The 23,896-nt window shown below is 34.2% G+C and overlaps 1 protein-coding gene across 3 annotated transcripts in view; it reads right to left on the bottom strand.

Moving 5' to 3' along the window:
- Positions 1-23,639, bottom strand: part of LOC113238247 — a 29,361-nt gene extending 5,722 nt beyond the window's left edge. Inside the window, exons 1-5 of one of the 3 annotated variants that reach the window (XM_026475054.1) lie at positions 23,455-23,639; positions 23,258-23,326; positions 9,032-9,119; positions 8,617-8,850; positions 7,880-8,009 (exon numbers count right to left, since the gene is read on the bottom strand). In XM_026475054.1, coding sequence (XP_026330839.1) covers positions 7,880-8,009; positions 8,617-8,850; positions 9,032-9,100 — 433 coding nt within the window. In that variant the 5' untranslated portion in view covers positions 9,101-9,119; positions 23,258-23,326; positions 23,455-23,639. Of the gene's footprint in view, positions 1-7,879; positions 8,010-8,616; positions 8,851-9,031; positions 9,120-9,488; positions 9,524-23,257 lie in introns of those variants that run through there. The other 2 variants (XM_026475053.1, XM_026475052.1) reach the window with 2 other exon arrangements.
- Between the last annotated feature and the right edge of the window lie 257 nt (positions 23,640-23,896).

The raw sequence follows: 23,896 nt of genomic DNA, 5'->3' as shown, positions 1-23,896 counted from the left end.
ATAAGGTGCCGGTCCTTTTGACCCCCCATGGCGACGAACGTGTTAACCGACTTCAAAAAAGGTAGAGGTAGTCAATTCGACTGTATATTTTTTTGTATTTATGTTACGCGATAACTCGGCATTTGCGAAACGGTTTTGATGATTTTTTGTTGGAAAGTATTGGTCCCATTTAAATTTGAAGAAAATATTCCAACTATAAGGATGGCAAACTAAACAAAAATGAATTCGATATCGCGCACTTTCCGATTACCGATTTAATAAAACTTGGCAAATTAAATGTAATTCCACGAACTTTTAAGGTAGGTTTTTTTTAAATAAAAAAGTTACAATTATATAATTAATTTCATATGTCATGTACAGGACAGGGTAAGCGTCTATGTTTTTTGCAATACGTCCAGGTGGTTTCAGTAGGTCGCAAATCAGAAATCACTCCACCTCAAAAAGCCAGTCATTGTTGCTTGTTTATTTTTCTATAGTGTTTGTTTTGATTATTTTATTTTTTAGGTTTTCGCGATTGTTACACATAGGAAATGAAACTATTTTTCGGATTTAAATCGGGTATATTCGTTTCTTCAAACAAATCGACGTTTCGGGCCCTTTACAGGTTCCATGGTCACGGTTGACCACGTGACCTGGAATGTGGTCAGTCAAAAAACAGTTTCATTTCCTATATTTTATTTTTGTTTTTAGTATTATTGTCTATCACACTTTCTTTTTCTCTTACACTCTGTACAATAGAATATCTCTAATAACTGTGTCTAGGATATAGAGCCACACTAATGTAAAACTTCTTTTATTTTATAAATAAAGATTATTACTACTAGGTTGTATGACAACTATTAAATCTTACACGATTACGTATGAACTGTTTTTTACTGAGTGAAGATAATGGATCCAATATAATGGTCTTTTTTCTTGGCTTTTTGCGGTTAACGATTCAGCCGCTTATAAAGTTTTTGACTTTTGTTTTTAAAACGGGGAAACTTATAACATAAAAAGAAAATTTGGAAACGGTAGGGTTTAGGGAAGGGGGAGATAGAGATAAAAAAAGGGTTTCAGGCGAGGAAATAAGAGATATAAATAAATAATTAGCATAAATATAGGAGATATTTATATACTTATACAACAGCTTTAGCAGCAATAGAGCTCCTTGTGAAATAGTTCGTCCAGGGAAGTACTGCCACCTTACCTATTTCTGCCGCCAAGCAGTAATGTTAACATTACTGCGTTCTGGCTAAGAAGGGTAAGGGTGCTGGTGAAATTACAGGCACATGGGACTTATCAATTTATGTCTCAGGGTGATGGGCGCAGTGGCTATTCCCCTCAGATCTTTACGATGTAAAGCTCTGAATGCTGCAACTTTCATGGACAGGCGTGTAGCTTACTATCAAGCGCACGACTTGTTCGTCCCGTCACTTGATATTATAAAATAAAGCTAAATTTTAATATTATTTTCCGAAATAAACTCAGTTGCAGTAGAACTCCTTGTGAAAAAGTTCGTCCAGGGAGTACTGTCCTATTTCGACTCATCCGTAGAACAAAGACTTACATATGTGCAAAACTGCTTATTCTCAGGACATTATACATTTCGTTCGCTGTTCTTAGCTGTGAATATCAAAGCGACCATTGATCGATTTTATATTTCCGAAACGAAATAATACATCAAATTATGAAAACACCTATATCTAGGCCTTATTTTGAATAAGGAGATTATGTATTTATCCTATTTTCGTTGTATAATCACATCGGACTCTGTCCTTCGGATGAGTCGATTTCTTAACCTTACGTTTTTCTGCCGCCAAATAATAATATGAGCATTATTGCTGGTGTAATTGCAGGTGAATGGACTGTTCAAGTTATGGATCAGGACGAGCGCATTGGCCCGCAGATATTTCAAATTTCAAGGTCAGAGCGGCACTGCAGCTCTGCCCCTGGAGACATAACTAACGCATTTGCATTTTGGTAACGTTTGAGATATTGATCCCTAAAGTTTAATTGTCACTTAAACAAATGTCAAGAACCATTGAGGTCAATGTCAAGAACGCTTATTGTACGTAACAATAAAAGTGAAACTAAATAACATATTTAAAAACCGATTAGAGGGGGTTGTAGATCTCGTGTCGCTGATCCCAGATAATAGCTAAATAAAATAGCTAATTAATAGATAGTTAATAACTCAATTTCGCTAAAAATATCGATTACGTTAGTTATGATAAGGAGGACAGGACTGTTATGGACAGGCGTGTCACTCACCACCAGTCGTATGACTTGTTCGTCCCGTCACTTCGTATTATAAAAAATCTATATAGATGAGTGTATTATAGTAGAGTTTTGTATACAGAAGCTGTGGAGGTAGAGAACTAGAAGGTCGGAGTGGAAAGAAACAGAGTGTTAGGACGTGGTAGAGTGAGCAATGTAAGTGTAGTGTGAAGGTGAAGATAGGGCAAGATGGAGACGCGGAGTTGGAGGCCTCTGCCCTCGACTCATGGTGACTGAGGACCGAGATGTAGAACTGAAGAGCAGCGAGGTTGTAAGCCGGATAGCGGCTTTAGAGCGAAACCTGAGGGCAGCGAGGAATGACGACGAGACGGCAGTGGTTGTGCAGCAGTGGATTATATCACTTTGTACTCGGAGGTGGAGTTCTATTTCATCTTGAGCGTCGGCTCCAGTTACTCCTGCCGCTCCAAACTCGCTTGGTGAAGGTGAGGCACACAGTCCAGGTCGGAGGAGCGTAAACGTGAAGACCAGGTGTAGCGTGAGGCAATCGAGGAACTGGTAATCAGGCAGGCGCGTAAGTGCGGTAGGAGTAAGGCCAAATTGAGGGCTTCGAAAAGGTGAGACCTCGTATAATTACTAGACCTAATGAAGACCAGACCTCCAAGGTCAGTACGAGAATGACGAGCGTTTGGTAGAGCGAGAGTGGGCATCGAAATTCGAATATCCAATTTGGAATTTAAAACGAGGAGCCAAAATGTGAGCATCCAGAAGCGGAAACGCTTCTACTGCTAAGATTGCATACCAAAGGAAGAGTAATTTATAGGATAATCTATGGAAGAATAGATTGTAGAGGGGTAACATATCTGTCAATCAATGTCAACATATAAAAATATAAAATACGAAATGAATATGTTTGATTATTCTCACAGGATATTGGCGCAATCGCCATTTTTTTTGTATAATTTTTATAATAATATTAAACTACCGTACATAGTCATTTTTACTTGACATTGGCAAAATCATTGATTATTTCGATGGAGCCATAACATTTAAAAGAAGAAGAAGATAAATATGTTTATAATGTGAAATTGATGAAATAGTACGTAATTGTAGATGCCTAAAATACAGGTACACATGTACTTAGTTTAGGCATCGCAATTGCACTATTAGGCACTAAGATTAAAATGTTTAATTTTACCATGATTATTTTATATAATTTAGATTTTTTTGTTTTGTTTATTACTGTTTATTTTAATATTTTATCTTCATTACATTGTTTTCATTATAATTGTATTAGATTAAGTCATATTGAAATAAAATTATCTTATCTTATCTTATCTTAATTAGCATTGGAAAAACGAATAGCAAAATTCGGAGGTACTATCAGTACGATAGAATATGCCCAAGATCGGGAGATCAGACTTGGAAAGTGAGTAAATTGTCAAAGTACGAGAAATAGCTTACAATAGCAAATTTAAGTAATTTAGATACTAATATTATAGTAAATATTAGTTGGAACTCTTTCAGGAATCAGGAAAAGTAAGGACGTTTCCTAGAAAACGTATAATGAGAGAGATGAAGATGATAGGGGTTCGTAGTTTCACACTGCAAAGCATACTGACACGTAAGAAATTAGTTCACGTTTTTTACACCCGTTCTTTTCATTTTAGACACTACATGCAAACTCAACGCACTCAAAGTCAAGGACAAAGTCAAATAATCTTTATTTCATAGGTAAGCAAATTACACTTGAAATCGTCATACTGATTAAACTCTACTGCTCATTAATAAGGCGGATTCCCCTGGGAAGTATGAGTAGGAAAATCTAGGGGTTGCTCTTTGTAAATATGCATTTGAATTTATTTTTTTTATAACATGAAGTGACGGGACGAATAAGACTTGATGATAAGCTACACGCCTGTCCATAACAGTTACAGTGCCGCTCAGAGCTTTAAATTGCAAGATCTGAGGGGCACTGCTACTGTACGGTCACCCTAAGATAGTCCCATGTGCCTGTAATTTCACCAGCACCCTTACCCTTCAAAACCAGAACACAGTAATGCTGACATTACTGCTTGGCGGCATAAATAGGTAAGGTAGCAGAAGTACTCTAATATCAATCGGAATCTTACTAAAGAAGCGTATACATTGCCCCTTAAATGAATTTATGACTTTATGAAGATGACTGTCAAGAACAGCTAGTCTATTTTTATTCCTAGTATTATTTTATGTCTGTCACTAATATTTATAAAAAAAATCTCAATATAAATAACATTTTCATAAATATACTGTGACGTTAGTGTAAGAATGTTAATCTCTTTAAACTTATATTTCAAAGACACTTTGGGGCCCAGTTTGTCAATTGTCCTACACGCAAGTTTCTGCAGGATAAAGATTCTATAAATATCGGTGGCATTATACCCCAAAGCAAAATGCCGTATGTCATTAACTCTGAAAGTAGCTAAAGTAAAACAATCTACGTATTTCGACGTCTGAAAGTTTTCGTTTTTTTTAATCGCGTACACTGCAGAGCTGAGGCGTTTTGATAATTTATTTATTTGTCGACCTCATTGCAATTTGGCATGTAAAGTTATACGTAGAAATGCAACTGTATCTACCAGATTCAACATTTCGTTTCTAAATATAATGTTTGTGCCCGTTTGTCTTACATTGCGTAATGTAAATTTCACACAATTTATTTTTTCTCACTGTGTAACCAAACAGACATACCTTAGAAAGAAGCCTTTCTTTACTTATCCATTTAGCACATAAGTATTTGTAAAATACTTAGATTTTAATAATTATTAATACAAAGATGGAACACTTAGAAAAAATTCCCTCGATCCGGCCGGATTCGAACCGACGTCTCCTAGCAAACCGTACCAGCCGCTATGCCAGCTAAGACACGGAACGAACCAGCGCAACGGACCTCACGAATTTTTCTATGTGCATGTTGTCGAATTTTAGTTTTCAACGACTTTTTAGCCGTAACGCCATCAATGAGAAATTTATGAAAGTATTTCGTCACCCAGTTAGATACCTTTATAGCTACCTAAGTGTTCGATCTTTGTATTAATAAAACTTTTTCTGCCTTTATGTTTTCTGCAAAAACAAACCAATGTGTATAATGGGAGGGTTGCTAACATAAACTAAGAGTTTTTCCTTTGTTAGGCGATCACGCTTATTCATTTATCTAAAATTTGACACAAAAACAATATTATTTTTATTGAAAATCATGATGCTTTTATTACCATGATATTCATCTATTTTAAGTCAGAATATTCCACTAAGTACTTTGTTATTATTATTGATGCAAAAATCGAACAAATGCAAAGAAAAATACCTTCAACACGATTGGGCTGACCTTTCGTCAATATTTTATTTTTACTTTTATAAAAACTAAGCGACGGGACGAACAAGTCATACGCCTGATGGTAAGCTACACGCCTGTCCATAACAGCTGCATAATTTACAAAGATCTGAGAGGCACTGCCACTGCACCCGACACTGTGAGACGCAAGTTAACAAGTCCCATGTGCCTGTAAATTCATCAGTACCCTTACCCTTCGAATCCGGAACGCAGCAATGGTCTCACTTGTTAATGTTTAGCGGCAGAAATAGGTTAGGTACTTCCCTGGACGAATTCGTTCTCCACTGCTACTTAAAATAATAAACTGCAGTGTAAATCTTAATTAGATGTCCAAAATGAAAACAATGTGGATAATCGAACAAAAACCTACATTTTAAATAGTAAGTTTGTTAAGTAACAACTAACAACATTGCTTAATATTTTGTAATAGATAATTAAAATTGTAGAAAATGAGACCCTCGGCTTTTTCAATTCCGTTAAAATATAAGGTTTGGCACACCTAATTTTACACTTTTAACAATGATATTTCATGACATTTCTTTGTTTACAATTTGGAATTATAATTTTTACGTGGAGTGTTTTGACATAATAGATGAATAGCACTGTAGTGAAGACATGATGACATGTAACAAAAACATCATGAATCCGAGTGGACGGCTTGAAAGAATTTTTCTTTATGTTTGTTCAATCTTTGTACAAGTAATAATAACTACAACATTTGTTTTGAGTATTGATTTAGATTTCCTACAAATCGATGAATATAAGCCCCTGTTTGTACCTACATGTATACTCATAGAGAAATTTCCATATAATATATCTTCTTCGACATTTTGATATCATTAAATAGAATCACAAACTTTTAGTATTATAGTTATGCCACAAATACATAGTTGAACTAAAACCATGTCGATAAATTTTGTCGTAGTGGCTGCCTTCAATGTCTATAAGTGGGCAATATGATATCGATTTTGTCATATACTGACCCGTGTCATTTATAAACGTCATACTAGGCGCTGGGCTAGGAGCATACAAGGATATATATACACCATAATCCATCATATTGATCCAATTGTGTATACACTTTTTTTTTGTAATAGTTGTAAGGTATTAAAATGACTCTTGTGCGCGAAGTTCAAACCTTGTTCGTAGTGGTCAAGGCTGGACAATATTTGAATTATTTGTAAAACGTATGTGAAATACAAATACACATTTTATATTTGTAATTAAATTACTTCTTAAAAATGCATTATGCATTTCGAATATCTGACATTAAAGTAGTTTCCAATTGAGGTTTTTTTTTTCTACATTTGTACATAATAATTTCATATTTGGATGCTATTTCCATATACAAAAAAATGTTAAATTAAATATTATTACTGTATAGGTCATTTATGCTACGTAGGTAAATTAAATACATATTTTGTATTTGTATTTCAGTTACTTCCTAAAAATTTATTTTGTAATGTATTGAATATTTGACTCTGACATATTTTCTCATTGAGGATTTTTATTACAATATTTTTGACAGTATTATTTTAAATGGTACTGAAATAAGTAATTACTTTATATTTGGATGCTATTTTCATGCATAAAAAAATGAAATATTGTTACTGTATAGGTCATATACGATTACTATTATGTAAAATTAATTTGGCTAATTTTAAATCCCTCATTCATCATCTTCTGTTTATGCATTTCATAGGGTTACACCACTGGCACTGATAGCCTCAATTGCTTTTTTTTTTCATGGGTAAAATCACTCTCAAAAATTTGCAAAAGAAACACTGCGTAATACTATTGGGTGACCCTTACCTTTCTGTTTGTGTATAGAAAATGCTTAATAACAAATCAATATCACCAATCAATCATCACAAAATAAATATGAAAAAAAAAATTTAGTTATTATTAGTTATTACTATAATTTAATTTATTATATATATTTAAAATAATTATGTATGTATAAATGTTTATATTATGTTATTTATTTATACCATACAAATTATCAATTGGCTTCTAGTATATTGTTCTTCTTGTTAAAGTGTGTGTTTTTTTCTGTTTGGCCCGATGGTTGACTGGTAGAGAATGCCTTATGGCACCAAGTCCACCATTTGTACTTCAGTAGATTGTCCAATAAAGTTTAAATAAATAAATAATCATTGTATTACGGTACGACTAGACTATACCAGGATATGGCCGAGTATAAACTACAGGTAAATTTGACAAGCGAATTGGAGCGTTGACAACGTGCCTAAAAGTAGGTTTTTAATTTATTAATATTAATTGTATACTCACAATCAGCGGCCACAATCAGCCCCAGTTCAATCCATCCCGCCGTGATCGCTTCCCATACAATAAGCCCCACGGTCAGGAACAGGTGGATGAAGCTGTAGCCGAAGAACGTCGATATCAGACAATTGTTCGCCTGAAAGATTATGCATTGGCTTTAAAATTGTGACATGGAAGGCCATTTTAAAAGGCCATCATAAGTTACAAAACGCCTAAAAATAATACATCGTACCTTTGGTATAATAAAACCACATGTGATACATGCATCGAAAGTGATTTTTATAACACGAAAGTCAAAATAACACGAACTACATGAAATGAACTAGGTATTGTCAAATTTTTACGTTCGCAGAACTTTTTACAAAAACTGTAAAGACCATAAAATGATTGAATGATCATTTATTGATTTTATGCACAATAAAATATAGATACTTATAAAATATTAAAAATATATGTATTTTTTTTTGTTGACGATATACTCTAGTAACAATCTCAGGTTTTGAATTTCTAATAATAAGTGGATCAATTATCACGTCAATCTATATTCCAATTGATGAATATAGATCTCCCCTAAAAATATAACGATTTGTTATAATCGTCACGCTTGGTACGCCTACCGTTAAGCAGTGGTGTTTCTACTGGCCGGGGTCAACCTTAAATTTGTTGGCCCCTCTACACCCCCAACGCTACGTCTTTAAGTATATAAATCAAAAATGTTAAAGTAAAATTATAGGTATACTTACTTTGTAAGCGCCACAAGTAAATAAAGCAGCAAACACGAACAATAAAAATGCTACTATCATGTAGCTCCCATAGTACAACAGAGCAATCAGAGCTACCAGCTCTTTCTTGTTCGGCCCAAAGATATTGTCCACTTTCTCGAAATTTCGGAACTTCTCGTCGAATTCGTTTTTATTTGATACCATGCTCAAACCAAATCGATATAAATTAAACGCCATTACTGCAATTGCTACAATCTGGAAACAAAACGGAAATTTTCGTGTACATGTATATAACAAAACCACTCGACAAAGTTGAAGCACCTGACAAAATTATTTTAGCAAAGTAAACCAGTAAATAATTTGCAGACAATGTTTGTGTAGGCGTTTTCAAGAATCTCAATTTCGACTAAGTTGCTTATAGTACAAAGGCACTTACTATAACAATGTAACCAAAGATAATGTTCCCCAGCCTTAAGGGGAAACAGAAGAGAAACTTTCTTGTCATCTTGACCCCATCCGTGATTCTGTAACAAAGAAGCATTGTTCAGTTTGTTATGTAGGAAGTTCCGCGACGTGGATAATGCGGTTGCGTGTCTTGTTTATCTAACTTAGTCGGTGTTTAAATAAGTTTTTATATTTATATACGTTCAGTGCATATGCCTTTTTATTACTTAAAGCTGTGAAATTAGTCGACGCCTTTAAACTAATCATTAAGTGCTATCGATTGTTAAAAACTGTTTTTAACCAAACATTAAGCTATCAGTTAGGTTCAAAATTTTGGGACTTCTGTTCAGGATTGAAGAAAATCAGGACAGAATAAAATGTACAGTCATCATGAGAAGTAACACACTTCATTTTACATTTAATGACAAAAGAGAAAATATGTTTATTACCTTAGGTGCTTAGGTGGCATGTACTCGTGACATGAATAAATTTGTAAGGAGCTGTCCAAAATTGATAATCTACAAAATGACACTGTAAACCATAGAGATACATTGAAGTTAAATTAAGTTTGCATTTACCCGAATCGACGCTGCTGTCTAGCAGTTTCACAAACATAAACAAATACAGCTGTTACTCAAACTTATATTTGTGTATAAGTATTCAAACAGAAAGGGAAACTTCCTATCCGGTGTTACTTTTCATTTCTAATGGTTCCTTGTTTCATTTTCGCGAATGTTTCCATCCATTGTCCGCATTCAATGCTCCATCAACGCTCGAAACCATCAATAGCATCTATACACAACTACCTTTGCACTGTACACAACCGTTGCGTTCGAACGCGGTACACCGTGTGTTATTTTCGGGTGGCATCTAATTGGTTTGATGAATATCCATTTTAATTAGGCCTTGTTGGACGTGTTTATGAAAGGTAAACTAGAGGTCAGTTTAAAATGGAGTGTAAGAATTGCCGTCGCGGTTCGCTGAGTAGCTCCGCAAAGGTTATTGTAAGGGTCCCGGCTTAATAACTCAAGGGACCCAAGGACGGAAACAGGCCACAGAAAGATGTGATTGGATTACGTATACAGGCTGTTCAACTCGGTTAACAAATTTGTAGGTGAGAGGTAAAGAACCTTAAAAATTCGATATTATCTCAGCTCGAATTCTAAACTTTTCTGTACTAATATGTTTCATTTTGCTTCGCTCACGCGATACATGCAGCCGTAGACGCATACTACACCTAGAGGTGCCGGTAATGATTTTATACCGATTTATCGGATATCGAAGTCATAACAGGTAAAAGAACTAATATTAATTGCTATTTCGGTAACTACTCTAGCAAACCATGAAGTTTTTAATGCGTGGGTCTGTCATTTAAAAAAAATAAACAACTTCAAAAATACGTCACGACAATCGTGTGTGTTATTTTTTGGGCTGGTGATTTCGGTGTTTATTTATTGAAAACATACCGTAAGTAGCGTTTTTTAAGTTTACCCCTTTTTTTTTTAAGTTTACCCTGAATATAAATGTTTATAAACTATACTTGAAGGAGTAATTTAATGGTAAACGTTAGAACCACTCAAACGGAATATTATCATATTTATCCAAGTACACCAAAAATTTCATTAGTGCTTTTTAAGTGCAGGATTTGCGGTGTATTACTGCATTTTATTTGATGATGAAGATGTTTTTGTTGGTAGTACGGAGGGTATTTATTTAGCAATGCAGAATAATAATTTTATAAAAACTTGTATTTAAACCGAATGCTTTTCTAATTTGCGAAACCAAATAGCCGCCATTTTGTAGGTAGGAGGAGCGCATCACGTGAGCGGTTAGGTCGAGCGGCAGGGACACACAGGGCTTTATTTCAGAATTTATTTTTTTACAACCGAAATTAGAGCCATTTGAATTACGTGTGTCGTACAGTATACGTATTTTATTTAGTTTAGTTGATGTAAAAAATATATCATTGGTATGTGTAAAGTACCCACTGAATACAGAGGTTTTCTTGTAAAATTTCGAGGTAGGTGTGATTTTTACTTTCGTGAAAATTTTTAAAAATCGTGTTATCGCACCGTATGTAGTTCATTTTTTCCATAGTGATTGATTCAACAATTTCACTGTTATGTGGAATCAATTAAAAGCCATTTGAGGAAGTTTAAACTCTTAAGTGCCTAATAGTAATTTTCATTGCCGAGCGTTTTAATTGGGCATTTAAAATTAATCTGAAAGTCGAATAAAATATGTTAAGTAAAAAACAAACGACGATAGGACTTAATGTCTTTTACCATTACGTGCTTTTTAACATGGTAAAGCCATGTTTTAAAAGCGTCTAAATTTTAAAATATGAATTACCTATCACTTACAGAAATTTTGAAAAATAACTCCTATTACTTATTTACTGCGAAGAACAGATAGTCCATAAAAATGTTAAATTTAAAAATACGGCACAACTGTTAATTAGTTTTCGCATTGTGAAAGGTATAGCCATAATAAAGTTCTTCGTATTGCTTAGAATGTAGTACTCGTCCTCTAAAGTGTGTCGAATGAATAAAATTTCACTCTGTATACTTAGCCACTATACGACTCATTGTATAGTCGAGCAATTCGTATACAAGACATGTATTATACAAAAGTTTATTTTGAATCCGACAGTCTCGTGTTATGTGTTGATATGACTTATGATAATTAACTCGTTTGTTTATGCGGCGTTTGTTTAACGTTAACTTTCCATCAATTATAATGATTTGGTACTTTCCAAATTATTTTTAGATATCCATGTATAAGGGGGTTTTAAAAGGATCTTATACGAGTTTTCACTATTTTCACTAGTTTTTAACCGACTTCGAAAAAGGTGGAGGTTCTCAATTCGACTGAATTTTTTTTATGTATGTTACATTTAACTCCAGCATTTGTAAATCGATTTTGATGATTTTTTTTTGTTGGAAATTTGAAGAAAATATTCCACCTCCGAGGGTGGCAAACTATGGGATGAATCCGATTTCGAGCACTTTCCGGTAACCGATTTCAATAAAATTTGGCAAACAGATGTAATTTCACGAACTATTGAGGTCGGTTCTTTTTAATAAAAAAGTTATGTTTTCTATTTTATTTCATATGCAATACAACAAAAACAAAGACAATACAATTAATTAATCATAAACCTTAGACTGTAGGACATTTCGTATATGTTATAAAATTTACATGAAATCATATTTTTTTGTGATACCAAGTGAAGGGACGAACGAATCGTGAACCTGTGTTAAGTGACACGCCTGTCCATAGTAGCTGTAGTGCCACTGAAAGCTTTAGAGATCTGAGGGACACTGTCACTGTGCCTGTCACCCTGAGACATTATTTGCCAAGTCTCATGTGCCAGTAATTTCACCAGCACCCTTGCCATTCAAAACCGGAACGCAGTAATGCTCACATTACAGCTTGGCAATAGAAATGGACGACCTCTTTCACAAGGCATTCTACTGCTTTTATGTTTTCCTCCACTAATGTCGTAGGATAAACATTTACATACATAAAGATTGTGATGCGAATACTTTTTGCAATAACGCCATATTTAATTGCGGCTTACAGAATATGTATTGCGATAATTGACTTACAATTATATGGACGTCGTCGGGTCCGCGCTAAAAAGTGTCCGCACTTGTAAGGCGCTAAAATCGTATACAGAGCGCCAAACTCCGCTTTAGTCTTCATTTGTTCGACTGACAGCGCGATACTGCGATGACATTACAATTTAAATTACGAATAGGTTGACTTGGGACATTTTTTTCGTGGTTTTTGTATTAGACCCGTCGTCCATTTATTTGTAAGTCAATGATTGCGATGTATAAGTTGAATGTATTATATTATAGTAAAAGTGACCTAACATTGCATCCATTTAGTCAGCTATGTGTATAGATGGAAGCGAAACCGGCGTGTTGAATATTATTATGAGACAGCAGCGGAATATATACTCGTCTTTCCTGTTTTAAAAAATCCTGTCTAATAAAATCCTATAATAATTAAAATGCAGCGTCTGCCATTGAACTGGAAATTAAAACCCTAGGCAAAACTGCATTGTTTAAAGTGATTTAAAAAAAAAATACGTACATTTTTTTGTCATAGAAAATGACGGGACAAACAAGCCGTGCGCCTGGTCATAAGTGACACACCTCTGTCGATAGCTGTTGCAATGCCACTCAAAACTTTAAATCGCAGATATGTGACGGGTACTGACATTGTGCTCGTCATTTTGAGATATAGTCTTAACCCTTTAAAACTGGAACGCAGTTATACTCACATTACAATAGGTAAGGAGGCAGTACTTGTCTGGATGCACTCTTTCACAAAGAGCTCTACGGCTATATAACGACATTTATACATATTATTATATATTTGTTGGATCTGGCGATTCTAGCTATGTTTGTCAGAGGCCTATGTCGAGTAATTTACTTGAATTGGCTGATGTGTTAGTAACACTATGTCAAAAATATCAAAATAAGGTCTATGCTACCTCAAATTGCTATGGTTAATTTCGCATAACATTGAATGTATTGATTTAATCACTTTGGAAAAATAAATAGTAAAATTGAGAATATACACTGATTACTATTCGGTGTGAAAACACGATTCCTAAAATTTTTCACTATAGAAAAAACACAAACTTACCTCGAAATTTTACAAGAATACCGCAGTATTCAATGGGTACTTTATATATACCAATTATTTTTTTATATCAACTGAACTAAGTAGAATAAATATACTATACGATATACATTCTTCAAATAACTTTACTTTCGTTTGAAAAAAAAATACTAAAATAAAACCAGTGTTTCTGCCGTTCGACCTAAGCAAAATGAATCGTATTAGTACAACATTTGAATTCGAGCTCAGGCAGTATCTTCTCTGGTCTTCACGAGCTCTTTTTTCTTGAAAATGGGTGATGCTATGAAACGATGATAAACTACATGTGATTAAACTGGTGAATTTAGAGATTCTAAATAGCCAATCAGTTGTATAAATCATGTCGACGTTGCTCACATCGTAATTAATAAATTCTGGAACCAGTGTAACTGCTTTGTTCAATCCTGAGAATTTTATTGAAATCGGTTAACGGAAAGTGGGTGAAATGGAATAAACTGTATGTACCTAATTTGTCACCATTAGAGGTGGAATAATTTTCTTCAAATTTGAACGGGATCATTACTGAGGTACATCCTTTCCAACAAAAAAGAATCATGAGTAATAGCGTAACGTACATAAAAAAATATACAGCCGAACTGAGAACTTCCTCCTTTTTTGAAGTAGGTTAAAAATAAAAAGAATATTAACTAAAATGGTATGTTCCACAAATTCCCACTAACTTGTTATGCAGTAGGAATTTGTGGAAAAAGTCCTCACTAAGATATAATTTTATACCTAGAATAAGTACTCGTATTTTAAATTTGTAGGTGACTGATTTAATTTTCAGCGCCAATGTTCCATTGACATTACGACAAGTATTTGCCAAATAAATTTTACTAAATTATTATTGACTGTTTTTGTGTTTCCCACATGCAAATATAAATCCAAATCCAAAAAAAAAATTTTTTACAATTAAAAAACTAGCACTTTGTAACTTTGTAGCCAATATTTTATTATAATAGGGGTTAAAGTATGAAATTGCCGATTTGTACTGAAAATCTAAATTGTTTATTTTTTAAATTTTTAACAAATTTATTTAATCAAAATAGTTGCCATTATTATCTATACATTGCTGCCATCTAATGGGAAGGTTATTAATGCCTTTGCGATAGAACTCCGACGATCTAGAATGCACAAACTGTGTGAAAGCATTTTGTACTGCCTCCTGGGAAGAAAACTTCTTGTCACATAGATAATTGTCCAAATCACGAAAAAAATGGTAGTCCGTTGGAGCAAGGTCTGGTGAATACGGAGGATGACGAATGGTTTCTAACTGCAGTTCCTGAAGGGTCAATATGGTTTCTCGTGCTGTGTGAGGTCTCGCGTTGTCGTGGAGCAATAATGGTGAAGATCGATTCATGAGTCGGGGCTGTTTTACTGCTAGTTTTGTCAACATGGTTCGGAGTTCGGCACAATAGACATCTGCCGTTATTGCTTGGCCAGATCGGAGAAAACTATAGTGAATAACACCATGCTGAGACCACCAAACAGTTACCATTACCTTTTTATTGGAAGTTTTGCTTTAGGACACTGTTGTGGCATTTGACCTGGGGTCAGCCATTGCATTTTTCTTTTCCGGTTATCATAAAGAATCCACTTTTCATCACATGTTACAATTCGATCCAATATTCCTTCATTTCTGTACCGGTTCAACAAGGCAACACAAGTTTCAACACGCGTTTCTTTCTGCAGATCAGTCAAATCATGAGGCACCCATTTTTCGTATTTTTTTATTTTATTGATTTGACGCAAGTGAGTCAATATTGTGGGTAAGGTAACGTTAAACCATGCCGCTAATTCCTGGGTAGTTTGACTAGGATCGGCTTCCACTATCTCTCTTAATTCATCGTTATTCACCTGTGTGGGCGGTCTTCCTCGTGACTCGTTCTTTAAGTCGAAATTTCCATCACGAAAGCGTTTAAACCAAAATCGCACGGTGCGTTCATTAGTAGACCCCTCTCCAAACGCAGCATTGATATTGCGGGCTGGTTCTGCCGCGTTAGTTCCGCGTCGGAACTCGTATTCAAAAATCACTCGAATTTTCGCAGTATCCATCTTTCTTGTCTAAATTGAATAACAAAAACAATTGAAAGTCGATATTCAAATGTTTCAAATTAAAAAAAAAATCACAGAAACCATTTGAAAAAAGTTTCATTCGAAAACCTCAAACCATGAAGATTCTATGAAAATTCAAAGAACCTATTGCAATAAAACGGCAATTTCATACTTTAACCCCTAATATTATGATAAATAGACTATAATACATTGTGAATATCCTTATAGCAGAACCGAGTTGACTTTTCTTTCGCGTTCAAGGGCGAAAATAAGCAGATTGTTTGAGTACACATTTAAAAATAATTTAACATTTTAAAGGAAGTTCAAAAATCCATTTTCAATTTAAGAAAAAAACACAATATAATTGAAAAAGACATTGGCGCTGAAAACCAGATCTGTCACTTGTAAATTTAAAACTTTTTAGTTTGGTATACGCCCTTCCTCCCCGAAGTTATGTTGGCTTTGTTTTAGCGCGAATATAATGTATCCAAGCTTTGCATATAAAATTGAACACGAATGCACTGTTTGCGAGAATCAAAATGATCTATCTCCAGTGTCATCTACCCGTAAATCTATAACATTTAATATAAACGTTGAAATGTTTTTTAATTGACCGAAACTCACTGAAACGCAGTTTAAAGGAAATTCGTTATATTATGATGGCATTAACTGCCTTCGTGGCCGAACGGTTACCATGCCGGATTGCCGTGCATAGGTCGCAGGTTCCGGGTCTAAATATTTGTATGGCCTACATTTATTTCTCTCGTGAATTTAGGTGTAATTTGTGGTTGTCTACGTGCGCGTTATTATTATTATTATTAATGACGATCATATAATCCCTAGATATGGTTTTCATTTAGCCAATGAATTGCAGTCTAAATTGGAAAACCTCATAACTTTGTTTTTGACCAAATACTTTTTTACTCTTCAAGCGCAAAATCAGGCAATGATAAGTGTCCGCAATGAAAGCTTAAAATATAATATTTAGAACCTTTTTTAGGCGATTAACACACTATACCGCACCCCGCGACGGTGCGCGGAGCTGCGTTTTATAACGTTGTAGCACGAAACGAAGTACCTCAGTTTGTATGGAAAAAACGCGCCGTCGAACACACTGACAACGCTTTTCCGCGCCGAGGGGCGATATAAAATGGAGGTATAATCATAGATTGTCATAATATAATTAGTTCTAGTTTAGTTAGTAATTCTGTTTTTTGTGCCACTTATAAGTTCACAATAGTGGAGGTACCGAATCGTATTTTTAATTATAATATTTCGAATATAATTAATTAATTGTTTCTATTTTGTAAGTTATAGGCATTTTTGTGATGTTGTAAAATTTCGCTTGTTACATTAATTTTTAATACTAGCTACCTAATTAAGCGCAGTGCAGTTCAGAGGAAGAACCACTTTGTCTTAACATTTTATGAATATATTATGATAAAAACGTTTGTCCAAAATTCGTGCGCTCTACCAACAACTTAAAGAAAAATAGACGCAAAAATTTTGTGTATATTGTTTTCTAATGTTGGTGAGTAAAGTTTTTTATTTACTTTGGACGTATTACAACTTTGAAATACTTAATAATAATGTTGATTAAATTTTTATGTAATAGTATAGTTCTAATAATCCACATTGTGTAGTGTTGGCGCAGAAAGGCACAATAGTGTTATACTTATAGTAGAGTAAAAGCCTAACTTTTTGCCTTTTCATCTTGGCATCTGTGGTGCAAAATTTAAAAAGAGTGGGTTATAGTCACAACAAAATAACTCAAATTTTAAAAAGAGATTTATCTTCTCTGTGTTATGACCTTATTTACGATTTTTGAACTCTGTGGGCGTTTGCGTAGATACCTATGAACATGTTAAAAAAGCTCTTATATCTATATTAAATTTCAGAAACTTCGTTCAACTTCTCACAAATATTGATTACAAATAATTCATGTTTGGTACTTAATTTTTTATTGAGTATTCTTTGTTCTATTTAAAATTCAATAATAGCTTTGTTACAATTACAAGAGGCAGAATCAATTATGTACGAAGACAATTGTACGTAATGGCGCCTATATTTAGTAGTGTCAATTTATATTAGTCTGAGGTATTTATTGTTGGGCTAAGGTTAAATTGTAGTTGGTAAGTGTATATACGAACATTCTGTAATAAAAGACCACATTTTGATTTGAAAACCTCCGTCTCATCATCCGAGGTCCGCCCATACAGCAATACTTCGATTCATCCGAAGAACAGAGTCCGATGTGATTATATAGCGAAAAGAAAATGTACTTTACGAGAACAATTTTGTTATTCAAACGAAGGCCTATGTAAAGGTGTTTTGAGAATTTATATATCTTATTTAGTTTCGGTAATATACAATCGTTGATTTGACAGCTACAGCGAAGAAGAACAACTTGTTCTGAGAACAAGTAGTTTTGCAATATCTATCATCTTTGCTCTACGGATGAGTCGAGTTATACGTGCCACCGCGTTACGATGTGGTGCCACTGTCGTCAATGAATCTCGAAAAGACGTGCGTACGTAAAAGTGAAAAATCCACACAAAATTAGGTAAAACAAAGCATGTGTAAGTTAATATGTCTTTGTGTATTAGTGTGAAATTTCAAATGTAAATAAGTAAATTAAATTTAATATTGTCATAAGTAGGTACTTTCCAATGTAACAGCGTAAACTCACTCAGCTAATTTTGCCATGCCCTAATGAAACGTCATATTATACTATGGTTAGCGAAGTATATATTTATTGCTTATCTACCATGACAAATGTGCAATACAATATGCAATAAATAAATAGAGCTATTAAGATGCCTCAAAACTGTGTTAATGTGTTAGATAAGCCATTCCATAACCTACGTATTCTTACATGCTCCGGGTTTGCAATATACTGGTTTTCCATCTGTATCAAGCCATATTTGAAATAATTTCAAAATCATTATATCCATTATTACAATTTGTCTCCATTTCGTATATTATTGAAAATTAAATTATTGTTTTACGACTTGGTATAATCTTTAAGAGTTATATTTATAACGAGTTCGGGTAACATTGAAAACTTTATAATGATTGTAAGTATCATTATAAATGATTCCTACAAAGTAATAGATACTTTTTGAAATTAAGTTGGATAGTATCTTACGTAATCACTTCAAAGAGCAGAGCTCCTGAAAGCTTTGTGTCAAAATAGAAACAAACTAAATCGAAGTGAGGAAAGTTCATTCAACGATTGAAATTTTAGTCGTATACCATATAATGAAATTTCTTTTAATTCCATTTATTAAGCAAATAATGAAATGAAAGATAGATACAGCCTTATACAATACAATATAGCTCTGTCTCTTTATAGACGTGTTATTTTAAAAATTCTGAAAAAAAAATATTGATGAAAACAACATAGATGGAGTCAGATCTAGTCGGATTGAGCAGATCTTTCGAATTTCTTATGTGTTTGTTACATATATTGCTATTGGATTTAACGGATTTTTTTTTCGCCGTCGGCACACTTGTGTGAAACCTATGAAGTTACTCTCTAACTACCTTAGCAGCTACCAATCGATCAATCAATCTTCAATCGCAAAGGTATGAATTACCATAACGATATGTTATCGGCAGCACGAAAATTTGTTATTTACGATGAAAAATTGTTTACGATTAATGATTTTGCGATCACCGGTCCATCCCTGTGAACGCCAAATGGTAAATAAATTTATTACAATATCTATATAATTTTCAGTACAAGATTTCTTATACAAAATTTATTGATATGAATACCTACTGTTATTAAGTCTATAAATAAGTTTTTAGAACCACAGAAAGTGAGCAGAAGGTTTTCAAAAGTAAATTATTTTGTGTAGAGATAGTTTTGTCGAAGACAAAAACTACAAATTACAACAATTCTTAAGTAATATGGTCTGTACAAGATCGTAACTATATTCAAACGTTCTCTGTAGGCATAACTACATTCTTCGTATTAGTATTATCGCGTTTTAATCGTGACCATCTTCCAAATGTTACCTCATCTTTGATACTATCTGCATGCTAACCGCGTTAGGCCAAATACAACCTAAGGACATTGATATTCTGTCTTCGCCGTCAAACTTTTAGGGGATAATTTAGTAGAGACAGCAGTTTAAGCGGTAATACTGAGGCGGAAAGACTAAACATGTCTGCCTTTCGTCTAATGTGGCAAGCGGCTGAACTATATTGTTCCTCTCCTCATTAAAGAAGTCACCACACTTACAGGAATATTCATTATTTCGCTTTTGAAATTACTCAGCAGCTTTAAAGGATGTACCGACAGACGTACAGCGGCTTAACGCGTAATATCGACATTGCATTCGCCGGAGAGATATTACTATACGAAAAGCCCGAATTTAACTCTTGCGCAACTCATTGCTGTCAGTCATAGGCACATTTTCGTACCAATTGAGTTCACGTTATATGACTTATTTGTCATTGGAAATAGGCGCACTATTATTATTATATTAATCGAATGTAAGTAGGTCATTATTTACTTCTACGGGTTTACACATACTCACCATACTTATTGACTCGGAATTGAGTAGAGCCGATCAGAAAAAGCTTAATGTTGATGCAATAAGAGCGATAAGATAAGAGCTTTTTGGGTCGGCTGTGCGAGCTGCCACCTTTTCGCTCTTATTTATTAATGACGAAAAGGACGAAGTTTAAGCATAATGCTGTATGTCAGTCTCCGCCTGTGTTCTTTATCGGAACATGACTACTAAAATTCAGTATAAACAGTCTACAACAAAAACAATAATAATAATAATAATAACAATAATGACGCACTCACTCATAGCCCCTCACTAGGCAAACATCGCGGGTGCCATGGATACACACATAGATAACTACAAAATACATCACATTCATGACAGAAATAAATATAGGCCATGCAAATATTTTTCTATGCTTGAGAATCGAATCCGGAACCTCTGCGTGGCAGAACAGCATGGTAACCGTTCGGCCACAGAGGCAGTTAATTCTGTTTTAAAATTATAATCTAATATACGATCCGGAATCTTCTTTTAAAAAATCGTCAAACAAAAGTAACAATGAACTAAATCAAATAGTAACACTTCAAGAGACTCAGTGGTGCAGTTTGTCCAAATAAGTAATATAGGCGTGTGCAGTAGAAAATTTGCATAAAAAATATTATTCTAATAGATTCTCGAAAGTCTCTACCCACTCTTTCTTACGAAGAAAAAGAATGGGAACGTCTTTTTTGCCGCAGTAGTCTGAGAACGACATGTCTCCAGAATGTATTATTATCTTGTGTATAACTTGACTGCATCGTGAGATAATGTTAGCAGCATAAATATTTTGTATCTTTGACTATATTTGTGTTGCTTGTATTATTAAAGACTCATACTTATTAACTTATTAACTACACTTATTAACGCGACTTGCGCCAGTCAGGAAGACATTTATTTCCACGCAGTAACAGCGAAAAAGATATTCCGGCTCGATGAGTGTGGCCCCTAACATATTATAGGTGTAAAAAATTTAATCATTCTAATGAACATTTTTTTAAATAATAACGCACACACTCATCATAGCCACCACCAGGGAAACCTTCTATCGCGGGTGCCACACTGGCACACGATGACACACAGAAATTACACCTAAACTCACGAGAGAAATAAACATAGGTCATATAAATATTTCCGTCCGGCATGGTAACCGTCCGGTCACGGAGGCAGTTTATTCTGTTTGTATTTTTTTTTTGGTTACCTATAACGGTATCGGATAATTATAAAATTGACATATCAAGGATTTCGTGGATTTTTTAGTGCCACTTGTAGTTAGTGGGTCTTGTTTCGTTGCACTAGAACGAGGCGATATTCGAACAAAAGTTATAGCTTGATGTGCACTTGACTGTAGGTAAATAGATCGATTTCTTTTTTTCATCTGGTGTAACCAGTTGTTAATAATAATGGCAGCGAGTAAAGTATATTATTTACTCAATCCCAGCTGTAATAACTCCGTGCTATCATTTAGTTTTAGAAACTACTGCCAAATTAAATAAATCGTTGAAACTTTTAAAAACCATTTTCTTTAAATTATGAACTTCGTTTGTGCGATTCCTGCAATTTGGTGGAGTTGTACTACAGTTTTGTTGCAAGTGCAATAAGATAGTTTGAAATTTTCTAGACAATATCGATCATCGAGGTTTTCTTAAGCAGTATTTAATATATTCTTGTTGTTTCAAGGCGAAGGAATTGGTGTTAATTTAGAATAATGTCAGAATAAAATCACTTCATTTTTAATATGTACAGGTACGTAAGCTAGGCCTTTACGATATTTGTAACCGATTTCAAAAACAGGAGGAGATCCTCAATTCGGCTGTAATTTTTTTATATATGTTACGCGACTACTCCGACGTTTGTGAACCGATTTTGATGATTATTTTTTTGTTGGAAAGGGGATACCTCAGTAGTAGTCCCATTCAAATTTAAAGAAAATATTCCATCTAAGGGTGGCAAATTAGGGGATAAATCCATTTTATTGGATTTCACCCACTTTCTGTTAACTGATTCCAATAAAACTTGGCAAATAGATATAATTCCACAAACTTTTGAGGTTGGTTTAAAAAAATAATATTATTTTGCTACACCGATCTTCGTCATATCTAAGTATGAATACTGTTATTTAATACTTCGTAATTCCAGACTCTCACAAAGACCAAAGGAAAGGAAGTAGTAAAGAAAATCGTATCTTGCCAAAGCTAAAGTTGCCAAGCAATACCCAGTCGCAACGTAGGTATCTCTGTATGAAATGTTAATCTCGCGTACAGATTCCGCGCGGCGCATCGTCTCCATTTGGACTAGTTTCGCCTTTTTAAATGGTAATAAAGCTGTCATACTGCTGTTAGAACGCGTTGTGTCATACATAAATACAATCTTTGCTTGGGAAGCAAATAATATCACGAATTTTGTTAAAGGTTTATTGCAGGTAGACGACTGTCCACAGCGGCCCGGTTCGACCCAGGTAACACATTTTTGTAGAACAATTTTCGCCTTTATTAAATATCTTTTCTATACAAATTCTTAACCTAATAGACGTAGTGGCAAATGAATAAGTTTAAACAACTCGCTCAATTCATTATAGTACAGATGACTAATGTTGGCAGTGACATTGTTTGTTTATGAATTTAGATAACTACTCGTATACATGCAGTAGAAATACGTACTTTCATAGATTAATAGATTAACTACGTTAAAAATAAGTACGTTAATAAATTAACTCTGTAAATGCTTATAAATTAATCAAGAAGTTTGTGTGGTTTTCTTAGAAGATACGTATTACATTTTCTATGTTTAAATTAATTTACAGGCTACTTTCTAAGTAACACTGGCCAATCTGTGATTGGCCTTACGAACATGATTTATTTCGTTAGTAAAATTATATCAGAAACGCCGTTGATTGTTGGAAATAAATAAAAAAATATGGAACTTACCAAGCACTAGTAAGAAATAGGTCCTTTCTGCTAAGTCGTAGTTACATCTACAAACAAATCCATGTTGAACTGAAATTCACAATATCACATTACACTGCCACTTAGAAAACACAATACAGTAGAAACAATTTTCATTAAAATTTGTCTTAAACTGTAAAAGTTAAAAAAAGAATGTTTGAAATTCGAAATTTGTTTACATCGGGAGGTGTGCACGCGCACGCTAGCTCGCAGTCAGTGTGAAGATACCGAAGGCACACCGGTTACGTCACTCGAGACTCGAGGCCGGGTACCAAGCAACCTATGACTTGATCGGGGAATTAATCGTCAACCAAGGTCATCAACCGAAATGAACGACTTTTTGTAGTTTACCGGACGATGCGTTGCTTGAAGATTTCTTTAATTTACGTTTAAATAGATAATATTACTGGAATTTTTGTTGTTAAACGTTTTGCTGAACTACAGACGGGTGTGTGGGCCTTAGTTTAATTTTTACTTATAATAATGTATTGTGTAATTCACATAAAGTGGGGTTAATAATTTCCATTGTAAAAAGCGAGGTCTATTCTACAAACCGTTCGTACTAAACCAAGGCATTTCAAAATTACTTCCGTCATTAACTTGGTTGATAATTTTTACGAC

Source organism: Hyposmocoma kahamanoa, unplaced genomic scaffold (assembly GCF_003589595.1).
Source record: "Hyposmocoma kahamanoa isolate Upper Pololo Valley unplaced genomic scaffold, ASM358959v1 95, whole genome shotgun sequence".
NCBI lineage: Eukaryota > Metazoa > Arthropoda > Insecta > Lepidoptera > Cosmopterigidae > Hyposmocoma > Hyposmocoma kahamanoa.
This window is presented reverse-complemented; position numbering and strand designations above follow the sequence as displayed.